The sequence below is a fragment of the Phoca vitulina genome, unplaced genomic scaffold (assembly GCF_004348235.1).
Source record: "Phoca vitulina isolate PV1807 unplaced genomic scaffold, GSC_HSeal_1.0 scaffold12, whole genome shotgun sequence".
NCBI lineage: Eukaryota > Metazoa > Chordata > Mammalia > Carnivora > Phocidae > Phoca > Phoca vitulina.
The window spans coordinates 22,386,937-22,407,734 of record NW_022589715.1 but is presented as its reverse complement, the minus strand read 5'-3'; the positions used below and the strand labels follow the sequence as shown (position 1 = coordinate 22,407,734).

The following is a 20,798-nucleotide window of genomic DNA, read 5'->3' as shown; positions in this document are numbered from 1 at the left end:
CAAGCTCACTGAGAGAGGGCGAGTGAGCCTTCCAGGTCCTTCCTTTTGGAGGGAGTGGCTGTGAGGGTTCATCCCCATCCCCAGAGGCCCTGCGTTTTGGAGCGAGGACCAGGTTCCAACTCTTGTTTCGATGGGTTCCAGCTGTCTAATGGTAATGAAAATCCTGGTAGAAAGTGTGGGAGGGACTTCAGGAAGCTTCAGGCCGTCCATTTATGATGGAGGCCTCCATTACACTGAAGGAAAATGAACCTTCAAATCTTGGTTTGCGGTCTATGAGCAGGAAGGGAATGTCAGTGGACACAGAGCCCATGGCCGCTGATTCTAAAACAGCCACACTTCATAGATTGTGTGGACCATCTGTGCACAGAAATGTAGTCGGCACAGATAAAAATGAAATATATGTAGATGGGCCAAGAATATCAGACTGCTGGGGCACCTGCCTGGCTCCGTCGGTTGAGCGTCTGCCTTTGGCTCGGGTGGTGATCTCAGGGTCCTGGGATCGAGCCCTGCGTCGGGCTCCTTGCTCGGTGGGGAGTCTGCTTCTCCCTCTCCCCCACCTGCTGGTGCTCTGTCGCTCTCCCCCCCTCAAATAAATAAATAACATCTTAAAAAATATACCATTAAGAATATCAGATGGCTGTCATTCGGAGTATATAAAAAAAATCTTCCCCCTTTCTCTGCCTCCCCCACCCCCTCAGTTTCAAAAAGTTGAAAGAATTGTATAACGGACGTCCACGTACAGACTATCCAGATTCTTCTACATTGATATGTTACTAAATTTGCTTTACCACACTCCTCCATCCTTCTACCCATCAGTGCATCTTGTTTTATTTGATGCATTTGCAAAGTAAATTACAGAAATCAGTTTATTTCAACCCCAAAATTTCAGTATGCACATTACTAACTAGATTTCAATATTTGTTTTCTTTTTAATATAAAATTGACATACAGTGAGATGACAAATTATAAGTATCATCCGATGAGTTGACAAATAACGTACAGTTTTAATACAGTGTATATATTTAATACAACCCCCATCAAGAGAGAACGCATTACCACCAGCCCAGAAAGTTCCCTTGTGCCCCTTCCCAGGCAATCCCTGACCGCCAGAAGCAATCACTTTTAAATTTTCCATGTGTATGAGTTTTGCCTGTTGAACAACGTTCCACAAATCTAGTCATAGGGTATTTACTCTTTATGCAAGGCTTCATCTATCCATTATACGGTGAGCTTTATCCAGGTTGTGTATATCGGTAGTTCGTTCCTTTTGGTTGCTGATTTCATGGTATGTTTGGAAGCCTATATGAGGTGCATATTGATGGACACCTGGGCTGTTTCCAGTTTTCACCCATTAGGACTAAAGCTGCTTTAGACATTTTTGCACAAGCCTCTTCATGGACTCATGCATTCATTTTCTTGGGTAAACAACTAGGAGTGGAATTTCTAGGTCATAAAGTTTGGTGTGTATTTTATTATAAGAAACTGCCAGACTTTTTTCCAAAGTGATTGAACCATTCTGTTTTATATTTTACACTCCCACTAACAGTGTGAGAGTGCCACTTGCCCCTTATCCTCACCGATATTTTTGTCTGTACCCTTCCCCTACCTTCTTCTGGGTTTTTGTGGTGCAGAGTTGAATAAAGAAAGCATTTGTTTCTATCTGCCAGGAACCCCTCCTTCTCTGACCTCTCCGTAGGCAGCCCTGCCCTAAGGCATGGCTGTGTGTCTGATCGTGGTGCCCGCTCCAGCCACAGTCCCATCAGTGGGCCTACCACATATGTCACAGGGACCCATCCGGCTCTCAGAGGACAGAACAGTTCTATCCGAAGAGTAAACGCAGGAATAATTGGCGCTATTTAATGAGCACCCACGATGTCTATGCTAGGCGATTTACATAAATAATCTGTTTTTTTCCCCACGCAAACTTTTTTTTTTTTAAGATTTTATTTATTTATTTGACACAGACAGATAGTGAGAGCAGGAACACAAGCAGGGGGAGTGGGAGAAGGAGAAGCAGGCTTCCTGCCGAGCAGGGAGCCTGATACGGGGCTCGATCCCAGGACCCTGGGGTTATGACCTGAGCCGAAGGCAGACGCTTAATGACTGAGCCACCTAGGCGCCCCCCCCCCCGCCCCCCACGCAAACTCTTTAAGAGAGACATTCCAGTGTAAAAGTAAGGCAGCTGAGGCCAAAGGAAGTGGGTGATTGCCAAGGTCACACAAGGCCAGTGAATGGCAGAGGCGAAGAGTTGAAGAGTTTAAGGATTTAAGCAGAGGGAGTCCTAACTCCATGGCTATAACATTCATAATTTACATCCACTTGTGTTGCTGAATGAAAGTTTCTAGAGCAAATTGGATTATCACCTTTTAAATACATCACAGATAGGGGTTTGCCTGGTACCATTAAAATAAGAAGCTCAAGTACAACACAACTGAGAATCTACTAATATTCCAGTTGCAATTTCCACTTTACAAATAAAGTATCTTTGTGGTGTCTTTATCTCAACAAGATTGTTTAGATATAAAGATGCCTATTGTAAGGCCCAGTGAGTTGAAGGCTTTGCTGTATTGATCATTTGATACTTCCCCACTTCTCTTGAATTGTGGATTATTTTCACAGGTGAGTATATCTCTACCATCTAGGCAGGCTGAACTCCCGAGAGAGCAGGGGATGATGATGATGATGATGATGATGATGATGATGATGATGATAATGACAAACTGTAGGTTTATTAAATGCCAACTGCCGTGCTGAGCACTGTCTTTGAGCAATGTCATTAATTCTGACAGTGACCCAGTGGTAGGCACTATGAACCCCATTTTACAGAAAAACTAGATTTGTTTGATTAGGCATCTTGCCGGAAGTCACATGGTGAGCCAATGGACGTGCTTGATTTTAAGCCCACCTGCTGGGTGTCTGCCTGGGTGCTTAGCCATACCACGAAAGGTGCATTTTGGGTTTCTCTGCCACCCGCTCAGCCCCTCTGCCCCCTGTTAGCACAGTGCATTCATTCTTCGGCTAGTAACTCAGGCCTGTCTCTTCAGTTTGGTTCCACAGAGTCCCCACCAAGGCTGGTCCTCTGTGGGGAAGCAGTATGCTTAAAAATGCCTTGTGCCCCACCTTGGAAGAATGAAAATTGTCCTGGGGGAGATAAGGCTTTACACAGATCAGATGATTACAGAATGGTACCCAATCATATCATGTAAGCACACAATGTAAAGAGAGACTAGGCTGCTAGGGTTGCACAGAGGCTAGTAAAACCCGAAAGGAGCCCTTATTTTGGTTGCTCAGCATTATATCTGTTAACAGGCACGCAGTGGAGACAGATCAATAACCAGCACACGAGCAAGTTAGTGGATTTATATGACACCGACAGTATAAACCAAAGATTGTATTGATAAGTGGCTTCCTTATAGTAGTAGCTAGAGTTTATTAAACATTTACATGTACCCGGCATTGTGCCAAACACCTTACACATTCATTGCATTGAATCTTGGCCGGACACTGTGTGTGTGTGTGTGTGCGTGCGTGCACACTCGTGTTTGTGTCCCCGAGCCATGGGGAGTGGAGGGGAGGTGCTGGCTAGAGAGGTCATTACTATCCCCTTTTAACAGATGATGAAACTGGACATTTCTAGTAACTTACCTGAAATGGTACGGCTGATTCATACTGAAACAGGATTTGAACTCCTGGTAGGCCTGCCTGAAAATCTGAACACACCCAACGGATTGAAACACGTTTTAATCCTTTGAAGAGTGGTTTCACATCTGTGGAGCGAATGTAAACACTTCTGTGATTGGCACATATTTTGAGCTTAAACACTTCTTGAGTATCAAAACACTGGGATGGTGCTTTCCGATGGTGTTCTGGGAGCTTTGGGGGCACTTAACAATGTGTTAATTGTGCTCCAGCCCCCTTCTTTCAGTGGGAGCAGCTCTGTTTTTCTCTAGTTTTATATTTTGGCATTTGGCATCCTATTGCTTAAAGTGATTAGAAGGCCAACGTCGTAGAAGATCCAATTACCCCGTTCCTTGACTGTACTAGACACTAGCATTAACTGTGATTTGATACCTTTAATGACATGGAGTTACTTTATTTCTGAGCTACTGAGTGGAGACCAGCATTGTATTCTAATGGAGTAGCTGGGATCTTGGAGCTTAAAAAGAGGCCCCCAGACGTGGCGGTGGTGAGCGATTCCAAGTACACGGGAAATACGTGCCTCAAAGCCTGTGTCTGCCAAAGGTAGTTTTGCTGGATTACCTATCCAGGACCTGCAGATTTCTCTTTTGAGTCCTCTTAATTGGAGTCCATGCCATACAATCTTAGAGCAGTCTCTTGCAGTGTGCTAGCTAGCACGCATTGGAAAACTAAAGGATAAACAAGGTCTCCAACCCAGAGCTACTCTGGGGAGGTAGATTGGAATGTTCGGTGCAGTCATCTGGGGCCCCTGGAAATGTTCCTGCTGTGGCAGGGCAGGCAGGAGCTAGTCCCTTTGGGGGCATTGAATTATTAAAGGGCCACTTAGGAACTGGATGTGATAGTACGGGTGTGTGTCTTTGACCTACCTCAAAGTTCAAGGCTCCATGCCTCTGGCATTAGGTGATGAGCGGTGATGTCCTTATGGTTGGATCTAACATGGCCCTGGGGTGACCAGCCATCCTGGTGTGCCTGGGACTCTCTAACTTTAAAGCACTGAAAGTCCCATGTTGGTCTTGGGCAAACTGGGGTGGCTGACCACCATACATGGCCCTAGAACCCAGGGCTTCATCACTGCTTGGCCCGACTATCTCGCAGCGTCCTCCTCACCAGCGTCCCTGGCACTAGACTTATCATCCACAGTGCTACTAAAGCCCTCTTGAAAACAAAGCTGACCCTGTGCTTAAAATCCAGAGTCCTTGGCATTGACATTTGCTACATGCAGGTAGCCGTGTTGTAGGAGCCCTACGTTGCAGCCACTCCTGAACACGCCATGAACTTCCATACCCGTGTATATGTCCCCTTTTCCCTGTCTGGCAACTTCATACCAGCATTCAGACCTGGCTAGAACTCTTCCTTGTCCGAGCAAAACCAGTCATTCCTTCTATCATGGGCTCGCCACTGTGCATCTAAGTGCTCCCTTTCTCACCGTCTGGTCAGGGACTGGGTTTGCATACAGCACCAGTTAGCCGAGAAGCTCTTAGTACTATGTTCGGTGCTCAGTGTTGAAATAGCTGATTGCAGAATGCGAAATATTTTGTTGGCAGGTCCTAGAATAGATTCTGTGTTTGACTCTTTAAAATAGTGATTTTTGGGCGCCTGGGTGGCTCAGTTGGTTAAGCGACTGCCTTCGGCTCAGGTCATGATCCTGGAGTCCCAGGATCGAGTCCCGCATCGGGCTCCCTGCTCAGCAGGGAGTCTGCTTCTCCCTCTGACCCTCCCCCCTCTCATGTGCTCTCTCTCATTCTCTCTCTCAAATAAATAAATAAAATCTTTAAAAAAAAAAAAAAAGTGATTTTTAAAAAAAACATTTTCTTTAGTAGTGGACCCCATTCCCAACTTTAAACAGAAGGAAATCTTATGTAGAACCCCATTATCTAAGACAGTAACAGTAAGGGAAAGATATAAAATTGGAAGTTAGGAGGTGGGAGGTGAGGTTGTGCCTTAACTGGCCTTCCTTAACTCGAGAAAAGCAGACCTTGCCACCTGCAAGGATCCCCAGAACTCCGGGAACACTGAGTAAAAGCCTCTTGTTCAAAAAGAGGCTCCTAGAGCCTGTTCTGAAAAAGTTCTGGGGTGGGGGGGCCGGGCCCTGGCTCCAACCTTGAACAGGCAGGGCGCTGCCCCTTTTGAAAGTAGTTGCCTTTGACGAAGGGCGCTGCTGCTTCAAAACACAAAACCAGACCCAACCTGTTTGTAAGTCACTCTTTGAGCTCCAAGTACCGGATGGAAGGAACAGGTGGTGAGCTATTTTAATTAGTGGCAAGTACCTAATGATTGAAAATAGATCCTGCTAGAAAATCCAACTGGCCCTTGCCTCTCCTTCCTCAAAAATTGCGTGGACCTTGCCAGGTGCAGGCCACTTACTTCTGCGTTATTAACAATGCTGAAGTTACGGCCTGCTCAGCCCCATTACTGATGTCTCATCGACGAACCTTATGGTGACTGTCATGTTCAGACGGCCAGTCTAATGCCATTCTAGTCCTCCTCAGCCTTTCCCAGAGACAGGTGAATTCCCAGAAGAAATTGAAACCCTTTTATCTTGCTGACCTTAGTATTTGATAAGAGCCTCACCAAAAGTGGGCAGAATGGTAGTCCAGGATGGGAAATGAGTCAGCAAACACACTCCGCCAGACAGAACAACTTGGATCTTAACTGTTGGGCAATTTGATGGAGGGTAGCACGACCTAATGCTCCTCTTGCCTGTTCCTCTTAACTGTGGGCCAGCAGTGCTGGGTTGAGTCATTGCTTTCTTGTAGAAGAGGGTTGGTACCCCTTCTCTTGTCTGGTTTTGGGGGGGATGCTTTTAATGAGGAGGACCTTTGGCAGAGAGGGCTTGGTGGGAACAGAGGTTCCATGTGATTGTGGGAGATGGCAGCGATTTGTGGCTACCAAAAAAGACTATCAACAAGCTTTAAAGGTCCTGGGCTCCTGGGGGAGAAGGGCATGTCACCTCCATCCAGTGGATGTGTGTCTGCCACCACCCACTCATGTCTCAGAGCGCTTGGCCATCCAGTAGGCCTGGGGGAGGGAGGGACGGACTGCAGTTACTGATAAAGATTAGGGCGTCTTTGCTTTCTTTTTCAGCACTTCATGCCTTATTTGCCTCATTCTAGATTCTGTGCCAGGCCCTCCTTAGCTTCCAGGAACAAGAGACATGGGTGTGGTGCTGTGGGATAAGCATGGGCTTTGGGGTCAGATGTACTTGGTTCAAACCCAGCAGTCATTTACCCCTGTGTGACCTTAAACCAGATGACTGAACTTCTAAACCTCAGTGTCACTTCCTCTGCCACCCAGGCCAGCTTGGAGCCTGCTGGTGACCTCTGCGCTTTATGCTCTTGGCATTGTTAATGAAGAATTCCTTATTTGAGGATTTACAACTTTCCCATGAGGAGCCTCCTTGCTCATCACAGTAGAAAACTTTGCTGGAGAACCAGACCTAAATTTGAATCTTGGTTTCAATTACTTGACCTGAGTCTTGGATTTTTTCATCTGGAAAATTGGTATTATGATGCCCCATATGGTTGCTAAAGATTGATGAGATAATGCTTATGAACAAAGTGACCATCACTTAACAAATGCTTTTCTTCCAATAAAAACACCTACGTGTTGGGCCCTCAAAAACTAAACCTCCCCACACCTGCCTCTTTCCATTGTTTTATTACCACAGTAATCCAGATGCCAGTGATGAAGTCGGAACTCTGTCCCAGGGACGAGAGAGATGAAGACAGGGTTTTGGGCTTCGTTTTCCAAAAAAAGTCCCATTAAAAAATCTAGAAAATGGGAGCTGGGGAATTAGCTCAAATGGTAGAGCGCTTGCTTAGTGTGTGAGAGCTAGTGGGATCGATTTCTGCATTCTCCACAGCTGAATTTTATGCAGGGAGGGGCCCGCCCATCTGGGCCAATTTACCCCAAAATGGCGGCCGTGCAGTGAGTAGCTGGGTGCCCTTAGTGGGGTGGCTTCCCCAAGGGAGAGGCGGGGTGGGGGTGGGGCCTTAAACAACAACAACAAAAAAGAAAATAGATGGAATTTGGTCTTTTCATTACACTTTGAAACTTTGCTTCCTTCATTTTAGCAGTGGTGGTGGCCACATTCAGGAGGAATTGGGGAGAGTTAGGAAAGGTGGCAAACTCATGTAATCTTTAGAATTTGTACAGATACAACCTAAAATCCAGAAACCATAAATATTTTGACAACATAAAAATTAAATGTTTCTGCATGGCAAAAATACCACAAAGTAAAAAGACAGACATTCAACTGGAAAAAAATGATAGTAAATATATAACCAATAAGACTATTTTCTTTAATATGCAAAGAGCTCTTTTAGGTAATTAAAGTAATGAATGTGTGTTTTTTTAAAAAAGATTTTATTTATCTGTCAGAGAGAGCACAAGCAGGGGGAGCGGCAGAGGCAGAGGGAGAAGCAGGCTCCCTGCTGAGCTGAAGGCAGACGCTTAACCGACTGAGCCACCCAGGTGTCCCTGAATGTATTATTTAAAAAGGCAAAAGATGTGAATAGGAAGTTCACAGAACAAGGAATTCAAAAGGCCAGTCAACAATTCAAAATGTGTAACCTTACACAATAGAAGGAAATCCAGTGTAAAAAATGAGATACCACTTTGAGCAAGGGGGTTGGCAAAGATTAATTGCCACATAACATGAGACCTCGGTGAGAACAAAACTCAGCTGTTGGTTTGTGGGGAAATCGTTGAGAACTTTCAGGCATGAACTTTTAGGCAACGTCTTCCAAATTAAAAGCATACATCCTAGGAACCAGCAATTCCAACTCCTTTCTCTGGATGTGTCTGTTAAGAGCCTCTGCTGTCTTTATAAAATAAATGTGCCTAAGGACACCCAAGAAACATTAATAATGATTACTTTTGGTGTGTGGAGAAGAAAAGAGAGATTTGCTTTTAATTTTTCCCACTTTTGTATTGTTTGAGCTTTTTAAGGAATCCGATGTTTATATTTTACTACTTTTAGAAAGTTAAATTGTGTTCCAGACATAACAGCATACTCAACAATGAAAGAGACCTTACCTCTGATCTGATGGTCTCATATTATAAATTGGTTGGTACTCAAACATTGTAACAAATGAACCATCAATGAGCAAATGCAATAGGAGGTGTTTTCTTAAAATGTTGCCTCAGATAGCAGCCATAATTCAGCAGAATGATCTCTCTGGACCTTACTGGGTCCTCTGTCACATGGCTGTGCACTTTCTTAAGAAACCTACCGTAAGCACGTTTTCCTGCCCCAGAGCCTTTCTCCCACCAGTCCAGTTTGATAGTCCCAGGCCCAGAGATGTGATGATCCTTCACGCCCCATCACACACTCCCACGCTGTCTGCCCTGGGCTTCTGGAATGTCCTGGAAGGTTCACAGTAGAGGTGGGACTTGCACAACAAGTAGGTGTAGGTGGGGATTGGAGGGTCTGAGAAGAACTACCAAAGGGGAAAGAGTGGACAGTAGCCGTTTATTGACGGCTTACTATGAGCCTACATATTCACACATAATATGTTCTGTATTTCGTGTCAGCCTCATGACCCCTGGGAGAAGTCAGTATTATGGGCCCTGTTCTACAGGGGAGGTGACATGCTCAGAGGCCACATAGGTAGTGAAGCAGCTGAGCTGGAATTCAAATCAAAGCCTGTGTGCCCATCACTGAAGGCCCAGCTCTTCACCCCTGCTCTACAGGGGCCTCTCATGCACGATGTGGAGCTGGGCACCAGGAGAAGGGTCTGTCCACTGTCCCAAGGAGGGTCACCTTAGGATTTAGCTCTAGGAGTCATGGTGCTGGGCCTGCCCCAGAGATACTAGACCCTGGAAAGCATCCAGTCCTAGGCTGTGGTAATTGTGATCTTGTGTGTTTGCAGATGGGGGTGCCGGGGAGGAGGGATGCCGAGAGAAATGTCTGTTCCGGTGGAGTCTGAAAAGAAAGCAAGGGATGATATTCCTTCCTGGGAACGGAGACCGGGCTGGCCTTGAATCATGACCCCTGTGGTCGCCGATTCAGCGCATTGCGTGTGTCCTAGGCTGCAGAGTGCTGAGGCAGGCAGTTCGTCTTTGATTTTCCTTTTCATCCCCCATGACAACCACCACATAGCTTTTCCTGCAGTCTGGCTGGGTTCCCACTACCAGGAGAGGCTCAGAACTGGAGTGCCTGGAAAAGTTGCCCATGGCCACGAGAAGGGCCGAGTCACCCCCTGTGGGGTTGAGGTTACTCCAACTATCGAGCACCTGTAGCTAGTGGGGTTGGGAGGCTCTCCAGATGTCAGGGAGGGGACAGGGAATTAGCGCCCCTGAGGAGGAACGCTGAAGTCACTGGGGCAGATGCCAATGACTTTTCTTGGACAGGTTCCTTCAGTCCCCGCTGGTGAGGGTGATTTTGCTTTTCAGTCTGAGAGGCGGCCCTGACTGTGAGCCCAGAGGACTCCAGTGTGGGGACTGGGCCGTGAGTGGATGCCTGGATGGATCGTTTCTAGTACTTACGGAGTATGTCCTAAGTTCTTGGCACTGTGTTGGGTAGTTGAGGCACATTATCTAGTTTTTTGCCTCACAACAACCACCTGAGTTAATGATGTTCCCATTTCAGAGGTGAGGCGGCCGAGCCTCAGGAACTTGCCACGGCCAAAATGTGGCCAGATATCTGACAAAGGTAATGTGGGCTCCAGAGCCAGGCTGTATATGTCGCCACTACCAGACCACGGTGTGTGGAGGCAAGTCCCACAGAATCTTGGCTGGATGACACCCCTCTCCCCCAAGTTGCCCCTTCGGACTGTAGAGGCTGTGGGTAGTGCCCTCAGGGAGCTGGGCGGAAGTGGCTTTTCTCAGGGCCAAACAGTTACTGCTGCTCAGAGGGCCTGGGCGCAGAATGGACCCTTGTTGGCTCATTCGGTCAGAGCGTTTCCCTGCCCCGCTGGTCCATGCTGTCTTAGCTTCAGTGGCCGGTTACCCAGTGGGAAACGGGCTGAGTGCTGACAAACGTGCCAATAAGTGAATTCCCCAGGAAATAACACCGTATCCTTCTGAGACATTGTGTGGCAGGGCTGTGGAAAACTGGTGGAGCTTTGCTGGTAGGGGAAGACTGCTGAGAGGGTGAGTCCACCTCCCCGAGCCCTTGCCAGCCCCGCCAGCCCCCAGCCCTGGCCTGGCCTCTGTGCCTCTTCAGCACTTCTATTCCGTGCCATACAATGGAGCATGTCCCTGCAGCCAGCTGTATTATTGTCTAGAAGCTGGATGTTTCTTGTCTACACTGCTTGTTTCCTGGGGAGAAGGGACAGTGCCTTCCTGGTGACACCTGAAGATCTTCACCCACTTGTGTTTGTGGACTCTCCCTGTCCCCCCTCTACCCCAGCTCTGGGGCCTGTCTGAGTGGAACAGCTGAGTGGATACCTTTGGGTCAGCATTCTCTCACATTCTAATAAGCCTGGGATCTTTTTGGGGGGCACCTGATTGGCTGGTTTGCTAGGCCTCTTAATTTATAGCTATTTGGACCTCGTTCACTTCATCACATGACCCTCTTATCCTGCCACAAGACATTGCCATCATTGTATGCAGACATTATTAAAAAGTAAATTCTGTATGGGGACCACTATTTGGCTGAAAGCCCAGGGGCCCACAGGCCTATAGCCGTGCGCTGGGTGTCCCTGGGGGCATGAAGAACAAAATTGAGGTGTGGACTCCTGGGATAGGGCCTGAAGGGCCCCTTGAGCTTGATGGGGACTTGGCTGAAAGCCCTGAAATACTTAGCTCTTGTGAGGGGGCGGGCACCTCATAATTGGGTGTAGGACTGTGTCATTGTTTGTGTGAATTCTAAAAGTAATATAAAAGTGCTCAGCATGAAGAAATAGAATCAGACCATACATAAATGTCTGTGGTAAAAAGTAAGAACCACTGGCCACCCCATCACTGGGAGGTGACTGGTGTTTATGGAGGGACTCATGGGTTTTAAGTCTTGGCCTCTGGGAGGATCTTCTCTTTCCTGAACTCATAGCAGTCCCTTGTCTCTGCAGAACACGGAGAGTTCCTGGCTCTGGACCTCGGAGGGACAAACTTCCGTGTGCTTCGGGTAAGAGTAACAGACAATGGGCTCCAGAAGGTCGAGATGGAGAACCAGATCTATGCCATCCCCGAGGACCTCATGAGAGGCAGCGGCACTCAGGTAGGACCCTCCTCAGAGTGGCCACTGGGGCTCTGGGCCCCACAGGCACAGATGCGGCCCTTTCTCTGGTCTGGAGGGGGGAGACCCTGACTGAGGCTCAGATTTTCTGTCCTCTCCCTGCCTGGTGATCCCTTTCTATGCCTGGAGGTTGAGTGAGGCACCTCCATCAGGAGAGGTGCACACGGACCAGAGAGCGGGGAGCATGTGTGTGAGACCCCAGGGTCTGGATGGGCCGCAGCGGGTGGTGTTTTGGTTTGCCGTGTCTTTGGAGGTCTGCTTGCACGGGCTGATTAGTGACGAAAGCCTGCTGTCGGGAGGTCGGACCCACCCTGCTGGACACCTGTGGTGGTTAGTGGTGCCCTCAAACGGCAGGTCAGAACACATGGTTGTGGTCTGATATTTCCGCCTGCTGCTGTGGTCGTTCTGCAGCCCTCTGTCTCACACTTGTTACCACAGCATCGTAGGAAGATGGAACTTGGCCCTTTAGCTTTGTGGTTATTTGCTCTTTCTCTTCTTGCCTATCTAAAACAGAAGAGGCATTGCGCACAGGGGTGGAAGCTTATTGAGAAAACATCAAAATCCAGCTTTGGGGATCTGGCACCGTGTGCTTCCACATTGCCCCGAATCCTGCTTAGTCATCCCCATATGTCTGTGGCCTCTAGAGCATCTAGACAATAAAAGGAGTGGATAGAGAAGAAATATGAAATCCAAGTAAGAATCCTGTCTGTAATAGCCAGGAAAAAAGGAGAAAGGAGGGAATTGCACTGTGGTAATCTCCAAACATGTATTGAGCTTCTCCTGTGCGTGGGGCAGTGACCCTTGCTGGGAATCAAAGATTCCCGGCTTGTCCCCTCCCGGGCTTACCGCACAGCTGGACCACCAGGACACGCAGAAAATAATAACGTGTTGAAGTGGATGAGTGACCCTCAGGAGGTGCTGACACACGATGACCTGTTGTGTGACAGGCTGAGCAAAGGCTTTTTGCCTGCATTTCTTCTTTTTATCGTCACACTGGCCCTATGAGGCTGAGTGCCTCTGTTATCTCACTTTATAGATGTCGAATTGGGTTTTCAAAGACTGAGTGACTTGGCCTTAGATCATAGGGGTGGGAAGGGCCAGAGTCACAACACGAAGCCAGATTGATGTGTTTGCACAATTCCCTGGGTCTCCGTCCACTAGGTAGGCTGTGTGATGTGGTCCATGTGAGTGGTACATCCTGGAATTAGGCAACATGGTGGTCCTGGATCCCGACTCCCTGCCTGCTTCCAGAGTAGTAGGCCCTCCCCGAAGGCACTGGTGCCCCTGCACACATGAAGTCCTGTGGTGCAGGCCCTTCGGGGGCTCTCGCTCTCTCAAGAGTTCCCCCAGGAGAGCCCCCCTACAGAGGGGACTCTTCCTGCCACTGCTCCAGAAGTATCCGGCCAGTTGGTGGGTGACAGCCACTGGTCTGGCATGATTCTCTGCTCTTGGGTGTCCAGGGAGACTGGTCTCCCCTTTCAGCTGCTCTGCAAAAACCTTCCTTGGGATGTTCTTCCGGTTCCTTCTTCAGCTGCTTATCCGTCCATGGGTTGGAATCACTGAAGACATTCCTGGATGATGGCACTTCTGTAGGGATGACTCCCAGCTTGTGTGCTGGGCTAGCCTTGCTGATTTTCTCTCCAGCATGTACTCAATAAAAGAGCGAATAGAGGACATGAAATCCAATAAGATGCCGTGCCAAAGTGGTCACCTTTTAGGCCTTAGGGTTTAGAAGGGTGGAACCTTCTTACTCCTGGTGTACTATTCTTCTCACCATACTGGGCCCCCTCTTCAAAAGGGAATTTCAGACCAAGAGGAGAACATGTGGGGGAGAGACTGCCGTTAGAGTCTTTATTTGTCCCTGGGGACAGCTCTGAGGGTAAGCCTGCTTTCCTTGTTTTCATGCTGCGGTTGAACAAGGGAGGTGAAGTCCCTGAGACTGTGGGATTTTAGCTCTATGGGGGTGGTCACATAGCTCCAGTATACATAAACAATGTGTTAGTCCAAATTAAAAAAAAAAAAAAGTGAGACCCACCTGGAAGAAACTATAAAGCTATTGTGATATTTTACAAGTTTTGAATAAATGGAAAATTGCTATATAAAAATGAAACATAAAGAAAACTAGAAGAAAGTATAGGTGTTTATTTCACCCTAAGGAAGGGAAAGAATACTGTGCTTAAAAGCAGAAAGCAATTGGTCAAAAGACTGGAAGGAAATTCACAGTGGCCCTTTTAAAGATTTTTTTTTTTTTAAGATTTTATTTACTTATTGAGAGAGAGAGCGAGCATGAGTGGGATGGAGGGGCAGAGGCAGAGGGAGAGGGAGAAGTAGACTCTGTGCTGAGCAGAGAGCCTGACATGGGGCTTGATCCCAGGACCCGGAGATCCTGACCTGAGCTGAAGGCAGATGCCAACCGACTGAGCCACCCAGGCGCCCCTATAGTGGCTATTTTAGTGGTGGAATTACTTTTTCCCTATATTTTCCTTTTCTTTTGGATCATAGGTGTCAATCTTTTAATTGGAGGAAAACAAATGGATTTTAAACATAAAATTTAGTTCAGACCAAGACCAAATCACCAAGCCCTAAGCTTGCAAAGATTTCTGAAGATCTGTGAACTTGGGCAGTATGGATCCCTGGATAAAATCTGTCTTCTAGCACACGAACTTCCACTTGAGCAATGAATTACGGATTGTAATAGCAGCCACTTTAGATGTTTAAAGTGTATCTTGTGGGAAGGGGAGTGAGCAGTCTCAGACCAATAAGGAAAAGGAATCCTTTTCTAACCTCATGAAATGGTGCCCTTTGAGCCTTTTTATGGCAGGAAGGTGTTAGCTCTTTCTCCCAGTATCTTATCCTTGGATCATCAGCTAATAGAAGAGGACATAGTCTTCCAATTAAGGGAGCAGATGGTCACCTCTTCCCTGCTTTTAAAGAGGCGTAGGTTCTCCTAACTGAGCACTGTCCAGTAGAACTTTTCCCAATGTATCTGCCCCTTCCAAATATGTTAGCTACTAGCTACTGGTGGCATTGAACACTTGAGATACGGCTAGTGTGATTGAGGGAGTGACTATTACATTTTTTAAGATTCCAAGTGATTAAGATAACCACAGATGGCCAGTGGCTACTGTATAAGTGAGTACCCCTTCACTGCCTCTTCTTGTTGGCAGCACAATTGGAAAGGGAGCAGTGGATCGGGGCTGGATGAGGGAAACCGTTTTGCTTTTCCCCCTTCCTAAGCTCCCCCTCCCTTCATCCCTGATGATTGGCCTTCTCTCTTTACACAGCTTCTGCAACTTCCTTTTTTTGGATAAAGACTATTTTTACTGAACATCATTTTGACTAGACTACCAGGAAGAAGGTGCTGGGAATTTGGTCATACTGTAAATTTTGTCTCTGGTCAGCTTCCCAACCGAAGAACAGAACTTGTTGAGTATCTATCTAGAAACCTTATATACATATTAAAATACTTGGCGTCTTCTCATGGTAGTTGGCACTTATGTATTGGTGATCCTCTTTGCAACAGAGCCTTGTCGTTGCCTAGTCTTTGCTCTTGAGAATGTTTTGTTTTGGAGATTGAGGGTTTCAGCATCAGCTGAGGTTAATTTTGCATGTGACCAGACTGGGACAGGATCAATGCAGGAAGTTGTTAGAGCTGGCCCCCTTCTAGATGGGGGTGGCCTTGTCTTCCTGGATTGCTCCCAGGAAGCATACCGCAGACATCTGGGGAGCCAGTGGGCCTGTCAGCCTACTCTGCCACCCCCAACCTTTCAGTTCCTTTGTAAATGCAAATACTTTTTGTTAGTGCAGTGGTTCTCAAAGCACTGCTTCAGGATCACTGGAGGGCCCCACCCCTACAGTTTCTGATTCAGCAGGTTTGGGTTTGGACCCTAGAATTTACATTTATAACATGATGGTGGTGATGTTGCTGGTCCAGGACCAGCAACCCCTGGGAACCCCTGGTTTAGTGGAATCTTCCTTGCTTCTGTCCAGAGAGGAAAACGTATATTCTCATCTACCCCCCTTGGCTTTTAGATTTTGCCATCTGGTCAACCTGGCTCTTGGCATCTACTTGGTCTCTTTGGCCTCTGCTTACTTTTTGTACCAGAATGCCCCTGGCCTCAGCCTGTAAGCATCTGGAGGGGGTCACTGCCTCTCTTTGGGAATGCTGAGTGGGAAAGAAGGAAGCCATGGGCCTGTGGGCCTTGGGACTGACTGAAAGCCTGGATAATTGTAAATACAGCTTTTTCTTAGGAGCTGTGGGTCCTGCTTGGCATGGTCATAGTTGTAAGGCTGCCCATCCACAAAACCCTATTTATTCTTCAGTGCTCTTCATGGATTCACTTGGTGTTTCATTTTGAAGTTAGAAAACAAAGATAACTTCTTTGAAATGTTCCTGGGAAATGACTTTTCCAGAATGGAAGAAAAATATAAGAGTTACTTATTTTTGTTAAGTTCATTCATAGAATGCTAACAGAGAATGTCCCATTCCCTCCCTAATCACAAGAGACAGGGATGCTAGAATACTTCTTGGCAGTGAGATGGGCTGCCCCCCCTGGCAAGACAGTCAGCTGTGCACCCATGTCAAGGGGGGTTCTGACAGAGCCACCAAGGGATGTTCTGTTCCCAGGATATGTGATGACTTTCTGATCAGCTTTACCTATGATTTCTCCTGCCTCTCACAGGGTTTTGACAGTGGTTTGGATAAGTGGTTTGAGTGGAAGACAGTATTTAATAAGCACTAACTAGTTAGTGTTAAGCCCTTCTATGTATTCACTCATTTAATCCTTTTGGTAACTCTGAGGGCAGGTATAGTTTTCACCCCCATTTTATAGATGAGCAAATTAAGACTTCAGAGGGGATACACATCTTGTACACGTTCAGCTAGTTCCTTTCTGAGCTTAAAGTCTAGGTATGTTCTTAATTTCCATGCTCTTCTCCCTCCTCACTCATCTTCTTGTGTTGTGTGCTCTTAGCTGTTTGACCACATTGCAGAATGCCTGGCTAACTTCATGGATAAGCTACAAATCAAAGACAAGAAGCTCCCGTTGGGTTTTACTTTCTCATTCCCCTGCGTCCAAACAAAACTAGATGAGGTAAGATGAGGTCTTTAGACACTTTTGTTGTTCATTCTTAGGGCTGGGAGGTCCGGGGTGAACTTTGAGCCAGCTGCTTCTGTGGTTTTAGAGGCAGCTCTGATGGTTATATGAATGAGGCTGGAGTATTGAGAGTTCTGTCCTTGTGGGTGGGTGGGTGTGCGTAGGTGTGGGGGGATGGTGAAGAAGTATCAGAAGTGGGGGGAGGGTCTTTATCACTCATCCCTCAAAGGACAATATGCAACCCCCCATATGTTGTACATTATCCTCATCCCTTGTAGGGAACCAGGAATGGGAAATTAGGAACTCCTTTGATGTAGCGTTATCATGATAAAGGTCCTTGGAAGAAAGATGTCTGGGGAGTTAATGATGAGAGTCTCTTATTTTGGCATTTCTAAAGCCTGTTCTTTCCACTTTTGGGGGCAGTAGATCATGAAGGAATCATTCATTTAATCTTTCTGGGGCTTCGAATGGGTCCCAATTTCTCTTTCCTAGGCTAATAAGGAAGCAGAATGAATATTTAAGCACGGTTGGAGTTTAGCTTAGCTCCGTGGCAGAGGTCTCCATTTACTAATGGTTGTTTGAGTAGTGTGGTCTGGGTTTTGTGAGGAATCAGTGTTCATTCCTTGGTCATTTTTTCAGAGTTTCCTGGTCTCCTGGACCAAGGGGTTCAAGTCCAGTGGTGTGGAAGGGAAAGACGTGGTTACTCTGATCCGGAAGGCCATCCAGAGGAGAGGGGTGAGTAGGGGAGGCAGGGATGGGGAGAAGGGAGGTGGAGTCTGGAGGCTCTTTACATTCTTTAGGGTCTACTCTGAAATCTTTCCCAGTCTGTCTTCAAATCAGCATGAGAACCTTTTTGTAGTTCTTAAGGGGAGATTTTCTTTTCCTTCCCTGCTAGGTGTACCCAATAATATTAAATTTTTTTCTAGTTTTATTGAGATATAGTTGACATACAGCTAAGTTTAAGGCATGCTTCATATTGACTTGGCATCCATTTACTGTGAAATGTTTGCCACACTGATAATCTTACATAATAAGCAGGTGCCTCTTGGGTCTTCAGATTAGCATGATGGATAATAACCAGATGCCTTTGGGGTCTTCAGATTAGCGTGATGGATAAATAATCTTAGCCTTGGTACAAGAAAAACCCTTCAGTCTCTAATCTGAAGAAGACTTGATTATCATTTTCAAGTAAGAAGGTTGGGATGATGTTGGCATCAGGATGGAATAGGGTAGAGAGAGTACAAGATAAAGGTCTGGTCATAGGAGTTACAGGGAAAGAGGGAGAGAAAAAGAAAAGAAGAAAGAGAAGCAGAAGGGGACAGTGATGACAAGATGGGCTCTTGTGAATGCAGTGATGTCTATAAACTAGATCGCAGGGCTGGTGGCCTCCATGGAGAGGACAGGCAGGGTGGGGAGTGAGTCACTGCTGTCAGACTGGATCTGGACCCAATTCCTAGCTCTAACCTTCTTTGGCTCCAAGTAGGGTTAGTAAGCGGGCAGCCCTAATGTACCTGAGCTGGGGGTCTTGCTGCTCTTTCTCTCCACCTTCACAATCATAACCTTTGTGTGATGGTGAAGATCAGAGCCCCACTTTTATCCCTGCAGGACTTTGATATTGATATCGTGGCTGTGGTGAACGACACAGTTGGGACCATGATGACCTGTGGTTATGATGACCAGAATTGCGAGATTGGTCTCATTGTAGGTGAGTGAACACTGGGTGTGGGGGGCTGGTGCTGGCTAATGGATGGGGGATGTGGGCTGGAAAGGGAGGAGGGCTCCATGGCCTGGATAATTCTTTGTACTTCATATTAGAAGATGATGGTACAGTCACTTTGGAGGGCTGAGCCAGAACTTACAGGTTGGGGGTTGTGGATTGGATCATGTTGGGGTACTCCAGGAGCCTGCACTGAGCAATCCCAGCCTCTCTAGCTGGTCTCAGGATGCTGGAGTAAGAGGGAGATGGGGGCTGGGGAGAGGCCGGTTGGTGCAGGTGGGTGTTGAGCAGTCCCTTGTTTTGGCCAGGCACGGGCAGCAATGCCTGCTACATGGAAGAGATGCGCCACATTGACATGGTGGAGGGCGACGAGGGGCGGATGTGTATCAACATGGAGTGGGGGGCCTTCGGGGACGATGGCATACTCGATGACTTCCGCACTGAGTTTGATCAGGAGATCGACATGGGCTCCCTGAACCCCGGGAAACAACTGTGAGCAGCAAGCCTTTGTGCGGTGGGCTCGTGGGGGTGGACTCAGGAGCTGAGCTGGGGGTTGACCAGAGCTGGGGGGTGGTTCTCACTTTTGCGTTATAGTGTTATATCCCCGAAAGGTTGGTTACGGGAGTGGTGTGCTCATCATGACTAAATTGCTGAGAGGGCTCTGAAAACGAATAAACAAGCGGACAAACCAGATTATAGATAATTTGGCTTTGTCCTTCAGAGCCATCATTTTAGAATGTCATTTCCTGAGTGTTGGCCCTGCTCTTTCTTCCACCTTCAATGTGTAAGCTGTCCATAGAAACAGTTTGTGAGACACGGAAGAGTCATCTTGACATGGCCAAGCTTAGGGTCCCTGAAAGCTGTCTTCGTAGGTCCCACCCCTGCCACTGCTCAGGGGATGAGGCTTATGACACTTGCCTCCTGCACACTGGCTGAGGCCCCGACTCTGACCTCTGGTAGAGCTGCCTGCGAGCTGAGCTGGAGCCGGCTGTAGGCAGACCCGGGGCCTCTGGAAAAGCTGGTTTAGGAGCCTCCTTGGCCACTTCCCTGAATGTGTGGCCCAGGACCACGAGGGTCTCCAATGTTTTGCACCCTGAATGTTATATTCTCCAGCCTGGCTAAACTTGGTTTTTAGGTACTTTTGACGGTTACAAAACATTATTTCGCTGTCGTTATTACACCAACATTGACCCAATGTCCCTATTAAAGATATTGAAACAGGGATTGCTCTAAGCTCTGAAGGCAATTACAAAATGTTTTGAGCAATTCAGGCCCCCTCTGGTCTTCTTGTTGCTATGACTGTTGCAGGAAAGCTTCTGGCATAGATCTCTGCTCAGAGAGGAAAACCCGACTCTATAAGCCAGCTTAGCAATGGGCTGTCTTTTTCTGTACAGGGAGAGTCCTTGCTTTCTCAAGGCATGGTTATTTAAGTCACAGGCTTCTCCCACATATTGAAGCATGAGTCCACTTGTAACTTTCATAGGAACGCACTGGCTGTGTCTGCCATGGCTGATGAGAATTTATGAACTGAAAAGTCACTCAATCAATGTCTGCCTCCAAGAATGAGGCACACCCAAGCCATTCAGAGGAGCTGTATGCCCTTCAAAGTGTCCGATGACAGAATTGCCAGCCCGGCCTTGGCAACACACCACTGGCTCAGCCTGAGACAAATCAAAGGCTGGGAGGATATCGACTACAAAGTGTCAGCCATGGTAGCCCAGAAGTCATTATTGGGCCCCAGGAGGAACTTTTTCCCACTCTTGATGTATTTCTAAATATTTTCCTAAATGTTGACTGAAACAAAGTTTGAATTAAAAAAAAACTGGAATAAAAGCTTTTATAAGTCACCCACACTTCAGAGCCCCACTGGACCTGTCCGTTGTCTGCCGTCGAACTAGCTATTTTGGAGAAGGTGGAGAGGCCGACATGAGTTGCTTACAGATAAAGCCAGGCAGCCTCCCACACAGTGTACCTGTGCTGGTGCTTGAACAATTTACATGCACCCTCTGTTCAGGCAATTTTGCAAGCTCTGCACTGAGCTCCAGTTCCGCCATACCTGGCCCTGGGTCTCGGGTGAGTCACTTCCTGAGGGCCTGGTTTTCCTGTC

General features: G+C 47.3%; 1 protein-coding gene across 1 annotated transcript in view; it reads left to right on the top strand.

The window, feature by feature from the left end:
- HK2 (hexokinase 2) overlaps positions 1-20,798 on the top strand; it is a 62,037-nt gene that overhangs the window by 23,122 nt on the left and 18,117 nt on the right. The window contains exons 3-7 of the mRNA XM_032410606.1: positions 11,712-11,860; positions 16,852-16,971; positions 17,614-17,709; positions 18,580-18,679; positions 19,000-19,183. Of these exons, the coding sequence (XP_032266497.1) occupies positions 11,712-11,860; positions 16,852-16,971; positions 17,614-17,709; positions 18,580-18,679; positions 19,000-19,183 (649 nt within the window). The remainder of the gene's footprint in view (positions 1-11,711; positions 11,861-16,851; positions 16,972-17,613; positions 17,710-18,579; positions 18,680-18,999; positions 19,184-20,798) is intronic.